The sequence below is a fragment of the Gavialis gangeticus genome, unplaced genomic scaffold (assembly GCF_001723915.1).
Source record: "Gavialis gangeticus isolate Ggan-Ray unplaced genomic scaffold, GavGan_comp1, whole genome shotgun sequence".
NCBI lineage: Eukaryota > Metazoa > Chordata > Crocodylia > Gavialidae > Gavialis > Gavialis gangeticus.
The window spans coordinates 2,607,159-2,620,256 of record NW_017729005.1 but is presented as its reverse complement, the minus strand read 5'-3'; the positions used below and the strand labels follow the sequence as shown (position 1 = coordinate 2,620,256).

The window sequence follows — 13,098 nt, the reverse complement described above, 5'->3', positions numbered from 1 at the left end:
CACAGAAGACAACAGGGAAATTGCCTTGGAGGGAAAAGGGAGATATCTACAGGGAAGTGGGGCAAGGCAAGAGGGAAGCAAAAGCAGCAAAAAGCTCAGCGAAAGCAAAGTCAGAATAAAAGACAAAAAGAGGTAAGAGGAAAAAAAGGCAGAAACTGTACCAGGGCATTAAACTGTTGTTCTTGTGTATGGTAACACTATTGATTTATGCTGCTAAGGCAGAGATGGGACTCAAACAATCAACAAAACAGGAACTGGAAGTAGCTGTCTCACAGATTAAGAAAGAGTAAACTACCTGTGGGTAGCTCACTGGCACATTTCTGAGGAAGTCAAGAGCAATTCACTTTGATCAAGCAGGCAGTCTGTAGGGTGATATGTTTCCAGTTTTTGCAAACAGGACACAAAACAAGACATAATATCTCAATTAAAGTATGCTTAATTACTTATCAAGCAGGAGATTAGGATTAAGCACGTGCAAATCTAATAAGAGATAATAATAAAGAGGAGGATCTCTCTTAATAAATAAGCAACATAGATGTTGAAAGAACAATAACAAAAACTTTGAGATCTGCTGGCTTCCAAGTTGATACTGTCCAAAAGAGTTACTTGGCTGGAAACATACCACCAATAATTACATTTTGAAGAGGTACAACTTTAAACATGGACTATAGGATGCATAGTTCCTGGGGTCCTGGTCTGGGCACTGCTCCTCCCCACCACTCTTCCGCTGCTGCTTCCAGAGTCTCCAAGCTCTCTGTACCTCCTCTATCTTGCGCTGGTTGCCCCTACCCCTGGGGACACAGTGGCATGTCAAAGCCCACAGGACTAAGGGAGCTCATGGCCAAGTGGTTCAGAGGTGCTGGTGTGGTGCAGCATGTGGGTGAGCAGCCTGTGACTCACCTCCAGCATATATACTACAATTGGAAAAGAGCAGATTGGGGAGGGGGCAGCAGATAGGGCAGGGAGCAGAAAGCAGAGCAGCAGACTAGGCAGTGAGCACAGGGAAGGAAAGAGAACAAAGAGCAGTGGATCAGACACAGGAAAGGAATCAGAGTAGCACTTGAGGGAGGTGTGGTGCATAATTTGTGTCATGCTTGCCAAAAAGGTTGGCTACCACTGCTTCAATGCTACAACAGTTATATTTTTGTCCCTGCAGAAGGGTTTATAGGTACAGGAGCATAAACATGAAAATGAGGCATTTCCAATCTACTTTTTAAATAATTTTAGTTTCCATGGGAAACTAATCAGACAAACTTCTGGAAGAAACTTTGTAATTTGGTACATCCATTCCCTATCAACTGAATTCACCATTAGAGATGGAGAAAAGAAATTAAATAGAAACATGCAGTTAACAACATCGAAAGCTTGAAAGCTTTTTCAGAACAGAAAATAAATCCACAGAGGGCATGTCTACATGAGACGCTTAACACCCACTGGACTAATTTTACTGCACATAAGTGTGGCTGACAAAAACCATGCTAGTGCACTAATACACAGTAGATTTGTCTAATGGGCATTAAATGTCACACAAAAGCATTCATTTGCACTAATGCACAGTAGCACTAATTATGGCGCATTAGGTTAGTACCTGATACTGCAGGTTATTACAATTTCTTTTATATAAACTTAATGCACTGCAATTACAGCATGTTAATGAATGTGTGGACACGCCCAAGAAGTCTATAGTTGGATTTCCTTTTTTTTTAAACAGAAAAAACTGTTTCCTCTGAATAATCTATCTCAACAATGAGTTTAGATACTGTTTTATCAACTGTTGTGGTCAGTATGCAAGTGAGAAACTGAATGCTGTCTGAGGAGGCAGCGTTTAAAAGGAAATGGAATAAAACACTTGAGGAACCATGGTATTGAAGAAATCTTGCTCCGTGGAAGCAGCTGGAATAAACATGACCCCTGACATCATCTCATCCATTATTAGACTGAGCTTAACAGGGAGATAAAAGTGTTGCTACTGCATCATCTTCAATAGATATACATATTTAAATTAGAAGTATGACTAAGTGGTCTGGGCAAAATCATCATAGTAGAGCCCATGAGTCAAACAGGAATGGAGCCCTAAATATCATACAAACGTAGAGATGATTCCCAGCCCAAAGAGCTGGCAGGAGGATCATTTCTCAATAGAATTGGAACCTCTATCAATTATTCCCATTTATACTATAAGGAACAAGGGAGACAGCACTGAAGCTGCACTCCCTCTAATATACAATACATTTAGCTGAGAAGTAGGGTTTTTTATCCGAGTAAAAAGTTCCCTTAAAGAAAATTTAAATTAACTTAGCTTACCTGACCAACACATTCAGATTCCGCATAGAACTGGACATATTCTTTTTCTTTACTGTACATCCCCAATGCAATATTTGTTAGATTCTCTTCCTTGTCTTTAAATTTGAGATCAGCAATATTGTCAAAAAGTTTAGTAAGATGATGTGTTACCTGCATTCAGAATATACCACAGATTTAAGATCACACACCTAAGATTTTCTTGGATTTTCCATTTCTTCCACATTCCTGTTTAAGTGAATTACTATTTCTAATCAAGTTCTTAGCAATAACCTTGAGTTCTCCTAATTTAGCAAAGTCATTCTGAATTCAGAAAACGTGAAACATTTGCTTTTTTTTGACAACTGCATGCAATCAACACAAAAAATCTTTCAATAACCTTAGTAGGAGCCAAATACTAAATAGAAACAGTACTAGGATGACTCTTAGGTCTCAGAAAGAAAACAGAAAACAAAAGGCCAAATGCTCTATCATATTAATACTGCCATTATGTTTCAAGCAGAGAAAGTGACAAAGGACTTTCCCAAATGCCATAGGTTGGCATAAAAACTTTACACTACCATTCGCTGCTAGATGCCAGCATATGGGTATTTAGGAGCATGACCAGGGGAAATGTTGAAGGATAGCAGTGAAACTTTATTATCACTATTCTTAGGTGCTAGAACAGGAAGCACACATGATGTATATAAGTTAGTGAAGCATGCTGGTTGCTCTATTTCCCCCTCCTAACTTCACCTAGGACTTCACAAATATGCAGGCATACATTTGAATGCAAGATGAAGATCCCAAGATACATAACCTATATTTAAATGCTTATCTAAAAAATGAGAGATCTGACAAAGGATGCTTAGATTCAAATACTTTTCTAACTTTATCCTAACTACACAGTGGGTGTGTCTACACAAGATGTTTACAGCACAGCGGACTAATTAGCTGTGCAGTAACTTGGCACCTACATGCATGCCCCTATTAGCCTGGAGTAAACTAATTTACTCCACATCAGGATAGTATTTGTAAGTACAAGTACTATTTTGCTGCAGAGTAAAAACTCCACAGCAGTGCACATGTAGATGCTGCCTGGCTGGCTGATGCACAAGGATGCTTCAGTGAGGGGGCTGCCTGAAACTCCCCCATGCACCAGCCAGCCCCTCTGCAGCACACTGAGCTGTGGGGAGTAGCCCTGGGCTGGCAGGCTAACCCCCAGATCCCCCTGCCAGCCAGGGCTACTCCACCCTAGCTCCGTGTGCTGTGCCTGAATAAAATGTGGAGCTTATTGCTCTGGAGTAAGTTGCTCCCAAGTGCATGATAAAAACAGCACACCCAGGAGCAATTAACTTTGGACCAATAAGCTCCATGGTTTATTCAGGCACCATAATTACACATGTACACATGTCCAGTTAGTCCAATAAAAAGACATCACCCTAGGAAATCCTTGCCTCTCACATTTCTTAAAAATGAACAGCCAGGTGCCTTGTAATAAGTATCAGCCTGACAGCCATGGAGGTTGAAGTCCACTATCCACAGAACTGGTGGGATTTGAGAAGCAATAGTGCAAGTGCTTCCTTGATGCCCTGCACAGTCCCGATGTGGAGAGTCCACCTCTACCATGAGAAGAGAATTCAGTCACTTCGGGTTGCCTTCACTTCTCTACTTGTTTGTAGTTTTAAGGATGAAACAAACTGCTAAGGTTTAATGGTGTTAGGAAATCAAAAGAACTTGTGATTGCACTGAAAGGATTATTATTCAAGTCTCACTAGTACTTTATTCTATGGCAAACTATCAATCCTTGTGTTAAGCATTACATCCTTTCTACAGAAGCTTTGCCCAAGACACAAATAATTCTGATATTCTGAGAATTAATGGCCACAGAAGGGTGGTTACTGAGCACTGGGATGTCATCTGGCTTGTAGATAACATAATGTAAAGCTTCTGAATAATATTCAAGTGCAGGTGCTTCAGTATAAATGGGTCTTTAACTGTCACAAAACCTGGCAGATCATTGTTTAAGGGAGGCAAACAAAGATGGTTATATAAACATTCCTAGTACAATAGTCAGCTGCTCAGTCACTGACAATCTAGCAAACACCACAGATCTTTTGGCGCTGGTTATCATCATCACACATGGCATGCCTTAGAATTGATCTCTAACAAATTCTGGGCCAGAGGAAAATTAGACTTGATGATCAAAGACCCTTTCCATCTCCAGCTTCTGTGAACCTATATCCCAAACAAGCACACACTGCACATGTACAATATTTCCAGCAAAAGAAAGCAGTCTTTGCAACTCTTCCTCCCATAATGAATTCCATTTTTTCCCAGTTTAAGCACTTACAAAATTTCTGTTCAAAAAGAAAGCTGTTGTGTTGCATAAAAAAGTTTACACTTCATCAAAAGTGAAGTCACGTTTTCAGTGATAAGCAGCCATATACAATTACTTTTTCCCCTCACACTTCTCTACAAAATAGTTTTTCTTTTGACATAATCTAAAAACATTCAGAAACATTACCTGTTTAGGCTGGGCCCCTTGTGAAAGAATATCAAGCAAATCAGCTGAAGAAATGAAATAGAACCGAGGAAAAGCTAAGCGCTTGGTTTCTAAATATTCAGCAAGAGATTTTTCACAAAGAGAAAGCCTGAAAAAGAAACAGAACTTTAATGATGTTTCAACATGTCCATGAATGACCAACAACACTAGTACATTCTATTTTTTTTAAGTTGTATAAAGAGAATTAACTTCTATGTACTCTAACATGCTTTACGAAGATGTATCACTTAGAGCAGAGCTGTCCAGCTCCTAAGTGGCTGAGGGCTGCATGCCACATGGGCCACACCACAGCAAGACCTGCCCCCTCCCCCCCTTGGACCACATGATGTGTGGTTACCCTCCCAGTATACCACACTAAGTATGTGTCCCAGCCCTCACCCTCAGCTCCCCAGGCGTGGGTTCCCCCAGTGCTGTGGCCTATGTAGCACTCAACCCCCTGGATCAGGGGCAGAATCTAGATGAGGCAGGGGGAGCCAAAAAGCCTGGCTCTTGCTGTAGCTGGAGTAATGGGGGAAGCAGCAGCTGAGTGGGAGCCATGAGTTGGACAGCCATGATTTAGAAGAAGAATTTGAAGTCCTGGCACAAACACACAATTTATGATCTAACTGGGGTAACTGAGACTTTGTGGGATAGTTTCCTTGATTGGAATTTGGTCATTGATGGGTACTTGTTATCTAAAGAGGAGGGGCAGGGAAAAAGCTGGGATGTACACTGAGATGTGTTAACTGAAGTGCTGCATGCATTTCAAAGGAAGTTATTCTTCCACTCTGTTAACCCCTATGCGGCCTCACCTGGAGTACGCTCTGTCTAGTTTTAGGCCCTGAACTTCAAAAAAGATGCCAAAGAAAGATGTCATTAGAAACAGTCTAGCTGAGAGGAACAAACATTAGAGGTTTAGAAAGAGTTACAAAGAAAGAATGAAAGAACTGGAATTATTTAGCTTAGAGAAGACTAAGAGGGGGATTAAAGCCTTCAAATGTATGGAGAGTGGTTTTAAAGATGATATTGGACTATTCTCTGTGCCCATGCAGGACAGAACAAATAGTCTTAAATGGCAACAAGAAAATTTGGTTGAATGTTAGGAAGAACTTTCTAAGTATGCAAGTGGTTAAGCACTGGAACAAGTTCTCTAGAAGGTCTTAAGATTAATTTAAACACATACTTAGCTCGGATGGTTTAGACGAGAAGGATCCCGTGTCAAATAGGAGGATGGATTAGATGACCTTCTGAGGTCTCTCCCAGCTCTTTTTCTATGATTTTATTATTCTAACTAGCAACTACTAAGAAAAGTGGCTGCTTCTCTGATTATACATAAGTTTCTATATGTGAAGAGTGGCAAAAAATAAGAACATATGTTGCTAATCACATAGTTAATTACTAGTGAGATTTTGGGCCGCTAATTAAGTAAGAAGCTTCTTTGAGAAAAACCCATGCCTATACGCTTTAGGGAAGGAGCAGCCCACCTCACCAATTGGCTGCTTATTACAAGACAATGACAGCAACAGTGATACTACTAAACCAGGAGCTAATTCCTTTGGCTTCCTACCTCTACTATTCTTTCCCTAATCAAGTGGCAGGCTACCTGTGAAGTGTTCACTGCTCCCTCAGGTAGAAAGATTTAATGGAGGGAAAAGGCACAGTTCCAATCAGAACTGTGCTCTGCTCTGAACTTCAAGGAAGATGCTCCTAAGATCAAATCAGTAAGTGATGAGTGGGAAAAATTGAAATTAAATTAGTGTGTGGCAAGGCAGTAGGTGTGCCTGCCACTTTAAGGCCCTGGAGCTCGCAGCCTCCAGGTGCCTAATGAGGGCAGCCGTTTTAGACTCAGGGCTGCCTATATAAAGAAGGCAGTTTGGCTGTTGGAGGAGCAGGCAACAACATTGCCTGGTCTGAGCGCTGCCGAGTTTCATCTGAAGGTAAGGGATGAGCTGTAGGCGATGGCAGGAGGCTCCTGGTCCTGGGTACGACTGGAAACTACACCCTGCCAGGCGTGGGTGGCCTGGTAGGACTCCCAGTGGTGCGGGAGCCCCCAGGAAATGCTAGGCCAGTGATCAACCCTGTGAAAGGCGGGTCAGGGCGCCTTAACTCCTAGCCCTCACCTTAGGGTGGGTCGCATACACCGGAGGCAGTTGTGGGGGTGCAAGCCCCGAGGAGGAGAGTTGGAGGCCAGGTGTGGCCAAGGCTGCCTGAGCCCTGCGGGGGTTTGAGACCCCGAAGAAGAGAGTTGGGGGTAGGCACGGCTATGGCCACCTGAGCCCACCTGTGGAGGGATGCCCCGAGCCCCCAGTGTGAGGGGGGGGCAGCGTGTGGAGCTCCCAGTGTGAGGGGGGAGCTCAGCCAGAGAGAGAGCTGACTCCTGACCCCAGTAAGTCCTCCAATGTGGGGAGGCAAAGTTTGGGTCAAATATAACACTAGTAGTAGTACCATGACCTGCTGTGAGACCCGGAGGCCCCAGTCATGGTGTGAGGTAACCCCAGCTCCCCACCTCTGTAAAGGAGGACCCAGAGAGGGGGACCCTGGGAAAAGAGTACGGGTCTTACCTTGAGCCCTGCCAAAACTTCCCCTGACTGGCCCAGGCGGGGGCCAGGACTAGGGGGGTCAGAAGGGCAAGGAGGCCCACCAAGGGGGACGCCCAAGAGCCAGGGACCTAGGGTCCTGACTGGCCTGGAGGTGGGCCAGGGCTAGTGTGAACTGAAGGTCTCAGTGGGGGGACCACACCCAAAGGGGAACTGGTGGCAGGAAGACATATGGCCCAGTATGACGGTGGCAGAGCCTGCCTGAAGGGAGAAACCCAGGTGGGGTGCTGCAGTAGGATTCTGGATCCCATCATGGGGGACTGGCACGTATGAGAACATAATGATGTCATCACCGAGACTTGGGCTGTGGTGTAGGGGAGGAATGGAGCCACAGATAGCGTCCCCTAGCGGTGGGGCAGAAAATGGACAGCCTCCTGCCTAATTGCATCTATTAATTAATCAATTAAGACCAAGGCGTGGTGGGTGAGAAGGTTGGCGGTTAGCCCAAGAACAAGTGGGAGGGCCACGCGGAGATCAGCCCCAGTAGGCCCCATTACATAGTGAAACTCAAACATCTAAAAAAAATTGCAATATAAATCATATTTACATTATCTGAGCCATAAACAATTGAAAAAAGTGCCTGAAATGGTCACCATCTTAAACTGCAGCAGTGCTTGACCAAGAGATGTAAAATATCAGCCCCACACACACAAAAAATATAAAGTCCTCACAAACAATACATTGTTTACATACATGCACCGTAAAAGAAAACAAAAGATGAACTGCCCCAGACCAACCAAACAACAGACCTACTTAAGTATGTATTCAATCAGCCTGCTTGAATTAATATTTACCTTTATAACCACTCTTACCTGTGTTGTAAAGCTTCAAGTTTTCCATGCAGATTTGGTTTGGTTGTTGCTTCTAACACATTTTTTATAGTTGCTGTGTTAATCATTAATTCCTGTGTGCAAGTGCAGAAGTATTAATCAGAACACCTAGATTTCAAACAATATCTTTCCATTTCAAACCATTTACTAAAATTAGTCAATGAAGAAACACAAGAGCTGGGAGAGAGAGGAACTGATCAGTTTATTTCTACTTCTGGCACAAAATAAGGGGAAAATGTTAGTTATTTCATTGTATAGCCATGTAGACTAAATATGAAAGAAACATAGAATAAATATAGGCTACTGTACACAGGAAAGCAACTACTGCTGCCCTTTCCTCATAATTTTGATTCCTTGTAACAAAAAAGGGTGACAACTGATAGGAGAAAGAATTAACTCATTCTAGTTTTGTTCAGACTGAACTATGATAGGACCCCTCATAGCCCAGTCTTGTGTCTGTGTGGTCATATATCTTTTTGCAAAGAGAGTGAAAAGAAGGTGCAAAATATTATCAAATCAGGCAGCAGCAATTCACACACACACTTTTCACTGTTGTAAATGGCTATGCAAGACCAAAAGATTAAAATTGAGACTTCAAAGAGAGATGTGTGTGTTTACTTCCTTTATACATTTAAATTCATGAATCTCTTTCTCACCACCATGTTTCCAACACACAACCTCTACTGCATATAATGGATAACATTGTCTACTATGGACCAGTCTATTTTCCAGCCTAGGCAACCATAATGGAAGAAAGTTTCTCTCGTGGTATCCAGGTGCATAGGGGGCAACCTGACATCATAAGTCTGCTACTTCCATCATTCAAACCTGTACTTGAGCTCAGACAAAATACAAGGAGGTAGAGCTAACTGGAAACGTTCGACAACAGAGTTTGTCATTAAGAAATGAACATTTATTGAAACTGAACTTTTCATGGGAACATTCCAACTTCAAGGACACTTTTACTGGAAAAGATTTCTCAAGTTCAGACTATTACTGCTCAAAACTAAAGAAAGAGAGGCCTGCCCTGAAATAGCCCATGCCTACTGGTTTAGGTACTTGGTTGCACATACAAGTCAAATGTTACAGTCACTGCTCTGACTTAAATCAAGGACTTAAAATGGTCTCCCTTGCTAACTCTTATTGAGGTTTTTCTGTCTTGCTGAATTACTTAAGCGGTCATTGGACCAGGGATCAAATCTATGATCCAGTAGGGTTAGGGCACTCATTTGGAGTAGAGAGACCATGTTCAAGTCCTTGGTCTAATGGATATTTTATTATTTAAAACAAGGTGTAATGTTTTATACAGCATTTACTGAAAAAGCCTCACTCCAGAATACCTAATTGCCAAGTGGTTAGGGCAGCTGCCCTGGATATGCCTCCCCTCTCTCTTTCTGTGCCTCCCACCCTCCATCTTCCTGGGACAGAATAGAAAACATTAAAAAAATCTCTTAGGGCCTTGTTACACAGTAGTTTTGGGTGCCTCCTGGAGCTCTTAACCCCTGGATTTTTAAATGTTTTTTAAAAATGTCTGCACATTAAAAGTGGTTTTAAGCACTCGTTATGCAGCTCAAAGTTATGCCACTCCACAGCAGAATTCTCTCTGATCCATGCTACCAAGCTCTTGTTCCATTAAGATGTGACTACTCCCCACAGATGTGCCACCCAAGTTGAAGTCCTCCAGTATCTGCATACCTCTGCCCACAGAGCAGAAACAGAAGCCTGTCCTGACTCACCAGCCTTCTAGTGTCAACTCAGAGCTACAGCTCCTAGTCCTGCCCCTGCTCACTAGACCTCTCATGTCAAGTCACAGCTTTGCAGGTGGGGGGCAGTCAGAGATGGCTTCAAGGCTAAGGCTGTGACTGCTCCAGACTCCAAGCTAACACTGATCAACATCTGTGCAGCTTACAGTGTAAGATGCAACAAGGCCCTAAAATGGAAAAACCGTTTCCTGCCAAAGCTTACCAGAATGTGGCTAAGTCAATGCCTCAGCATGTGGCAGTAACTGGTATTAGTTGCCAATTACTACCACCTTCTAAGGATGGAAATGCATCCAAATCACAAGTCTTCCCCAGACTGATTCCAGGGTAATGCAGCAATGTACTATTTCCTACATTGGGCAGAGTGGATCATGTGTGATCTAGCCTTGTACTATTAGGATTTCTTGTTCATTTAAAAAAAAATATCTATCCATCCATGTTAACATTCCAATACAAATCATATTTAAGTGGATATGACAGAACTGACACTATTTTTCCTAAAATAAAAGTAAGGATGAAATATGTCATTATTTATATTTTATTTTCATGCTAAAGACAGCTCTGCTTACTTTAAAGTCTGCATCAATTCCATCAAATCTTTTAGCATCTTCAGGAAGCTGGCTTCTGATATCATCAGAGCCAATGAAGATACTTTCTAGTTGAGACCACGTGCGTTGAACTTCCATCCAAATGAAAATGACAGAATCTGCCATATTCAGTTTCTTTTGCCAGATTGCGACTTGTTCAGTGAAATATTCCACGTACTTACTTTGCAGAATTGCTTGCAACTGAACCTAGAAAAACAAAGACAACAAAAAAAACCCACTAATCAAAATAACTTATCAAGCATAGAAGGTATAGCTAAAAAGTTTTACAAATTCTCTTTTAACTTATTATTACTGTATATGATCACACAAGACATTTTTCAGCCTTGCAAATGGACAGCATATTATTAAATGATTTCAAAGAATCTAGGAAAATATAAGCCCAGGGAGCTGTAATTTTGCAAACTCCTACACAGAGACAGGAATTTTCCTTAAAATATATGTAGTTAGGCTGCACACATATAATTTTATAAACTAACATCTGGGCCAAATAAGATTCACTGTAAATAAAAATTCTGGAAAATTCTGGGAGTTTAAACTAGTAAAATATACCAAGAGTAATACTAATTAGATACTACTAATAAAAAAGTCTTACTTGGTTGTTATCTAATGTTTCAAAAAGCTGTAGATCAGATTTTAATAAAGGAGTCCTTGTTCTCTGATGCTCTTCATAACAAAACTCCATGGAAGCCCATGTCTGGCTGATCTCTGTAAGAATCTGAGTATAAACCATGGCAATAACACTTTAGGTATAGTGAAATTTAATATTTTGGGTTGAGAAATAAAATTAAATTAGATTTCAAACAGTTTTGATGAAATGTACCATGCACAGAAGCCTAATTCAATGTCTACATATCCAGTTTATTTACTGTTACTGTCTATATCAAATAAAACTGTGTTGCAACCCTGACTGTTTCTTTATGGATACATTTTTCAATCTACTTAAGTAAACAGTAAAAGGGACTGTTGCAACTAAATGCAACAGGAGGAGAAATGGGGCTGTTGTACCTTTTCAGTACCCAGCTCCTTCACTGCTTTGTTCACAATACTGTGGACTTCATCTTCCATGATATGCAGTTGTAATCCCAACAAATCTGACAAGGTCATGTCTTCAGTTACTGAAAATTTGACCTGTCAGAAAACAAGAGAGAAGCCATATCATAATTAAAAATAGATAAATAAATAAATAAAACATCAGATTGAGATCTATAAGAGCAGAGGTGGCCCCACGAGGCCATTCTATCTGGCCTGCCAGGCCCCTAAAAGATTTCGAAAATTAATATTTCTCTGTCCTTGGTTCCTGTCAAAAATGACAGGAACCAAGGGCAGTAGGACCCAGGGGAAGCCCGGTAGGCTCCTGCAACAGCAGGGCCCGCCCCGCCAGCCGAAAGCCCCAGCAGGGGCTTCTGGCCTGGGACCACGTGACTGCACCACACCAGAAACTCAGGTAAGGGGGGGGAGGGCGGGGAAGGACCCGAGACGGGGAAGGGGCTAGAGAAAAAATGATCCCTCGCCCACCCCATGGCTGGTGCTCCCTGCTGCCACTCGCAGCCCGCGTGGGGCTCTCCTGAGCAGGCACAGGCAGCCCCAGGCGGGCTGCAAGCAGCTGCAGCATGGGGCAGTGGGCACGTGGCAGGCAAGGGGTTGCTTTTCCCATGCTCAGCACCAGGTTGTAACCCGCCCTTGCTGCCAGCCTCAGCCCTGCACTGGCTCTGGGCTTGCCCCTCAGGGCTGTGCATGGTGACAGCAGCTGCAGTCCCCCCACTTGCTGCACCACGCAGTGTTTCCTGCTGCTGCCTGCCCGGAGCTCGCGTGCTGGGCAGCACAGAGGCGGTGGTGGCAAAAACACTGTCTGGCATGGCAAGCGGGGGGACTGCAACTGCTGCAGCCACAGAGCAGCCCCGACGGGTGAGCCTGGAGCTGGCGCAGGGCCTAGGCTGGCAATGGGGGCGGGTTACAAGCTGGTGCTGAGTGCAGGGGAAAAGTGGCCCCTCCCCACCCCATGGCTGGTGCCCCACACTGCAGCCACTTGCAGCTCACGTAGGGCTGCCTGTGCCTGCTCAGGACAGCCCTGTGCTGGCTGTGAGTGGCTGCAACAGGGAGCACCGGCCACAGGGTGGGGGAGGGGCCACTTTTCCCCGCGCTCAGCACCAGCTCCTTTCCTGCCAGTGAGCAGGGCATTGGGGCTGCATGCTGCCCCCTGCCTGTACTGCAGGGCTGGGGGGCACTGGGAGTGAGCAGGTGCAGAAGTGTGGAGCCCACCCTCGTGTCCTGGGGCCAGTGCCAGCAGGGCCCAGAGCAGGGCAGCAGGGGTACATGTTCCCGGCCAGCAGGAGCTCTATGGAACCGGGCCAGCTCCCCGCTCTTGCTGCTGGTGCAGCCCAGCCCAGGTTCAGAGACCCCAGCCAGCCTGCGCCCTGCTCTAGGCCCCACCAGTGCCCGCCCTGGGACATTGGTCCCAAGACATTGGGACATTGGTCC

At 43.8% G+C, this 13,098-nt stretch overlaps 1 protein-coding gene across 1 annotated transcript in view; it reads right to left on the bottom strand.

Moving 5' to 3' along the window:
• The window catches only part of DNAH11 (dynein axonemal heavy chain 11), a 337,309-nt gene that overhangs the window by 245,980 nt on the left and 78,231 nt on the right, over window positions 1-13,098 (bottom strand). The window contains exons 24-29 of the mRNA XM_019508567.1: window positions 11,626-11,748; window positions 11,213-11,335; window positions 10,582-10,806; window positions 8,235-8,326; window positions 4,808-4,934; window positions 2,305-2,454 (exon numbers count right to left, since the gene is read on the bottom strand). Coding sequence (XP_019364112.1) covers window positions 2,305-2,454; window positions 4,808-4,934; window positions 8,235-8,326; window positions 10,582-10,806; window positions 11,213-11,335; window positions 11,626-11,748 — 840 coding nt within the window. The remainder of the gene's footprint in view (window positions 1-2,304; window positions 2,455-4,807; window positions 4,935-8,234; window positions 8,327-10,581; window positions 10,807-11,212; window positions 11,336-11,625; window positions 11,749-13,098) is intronic.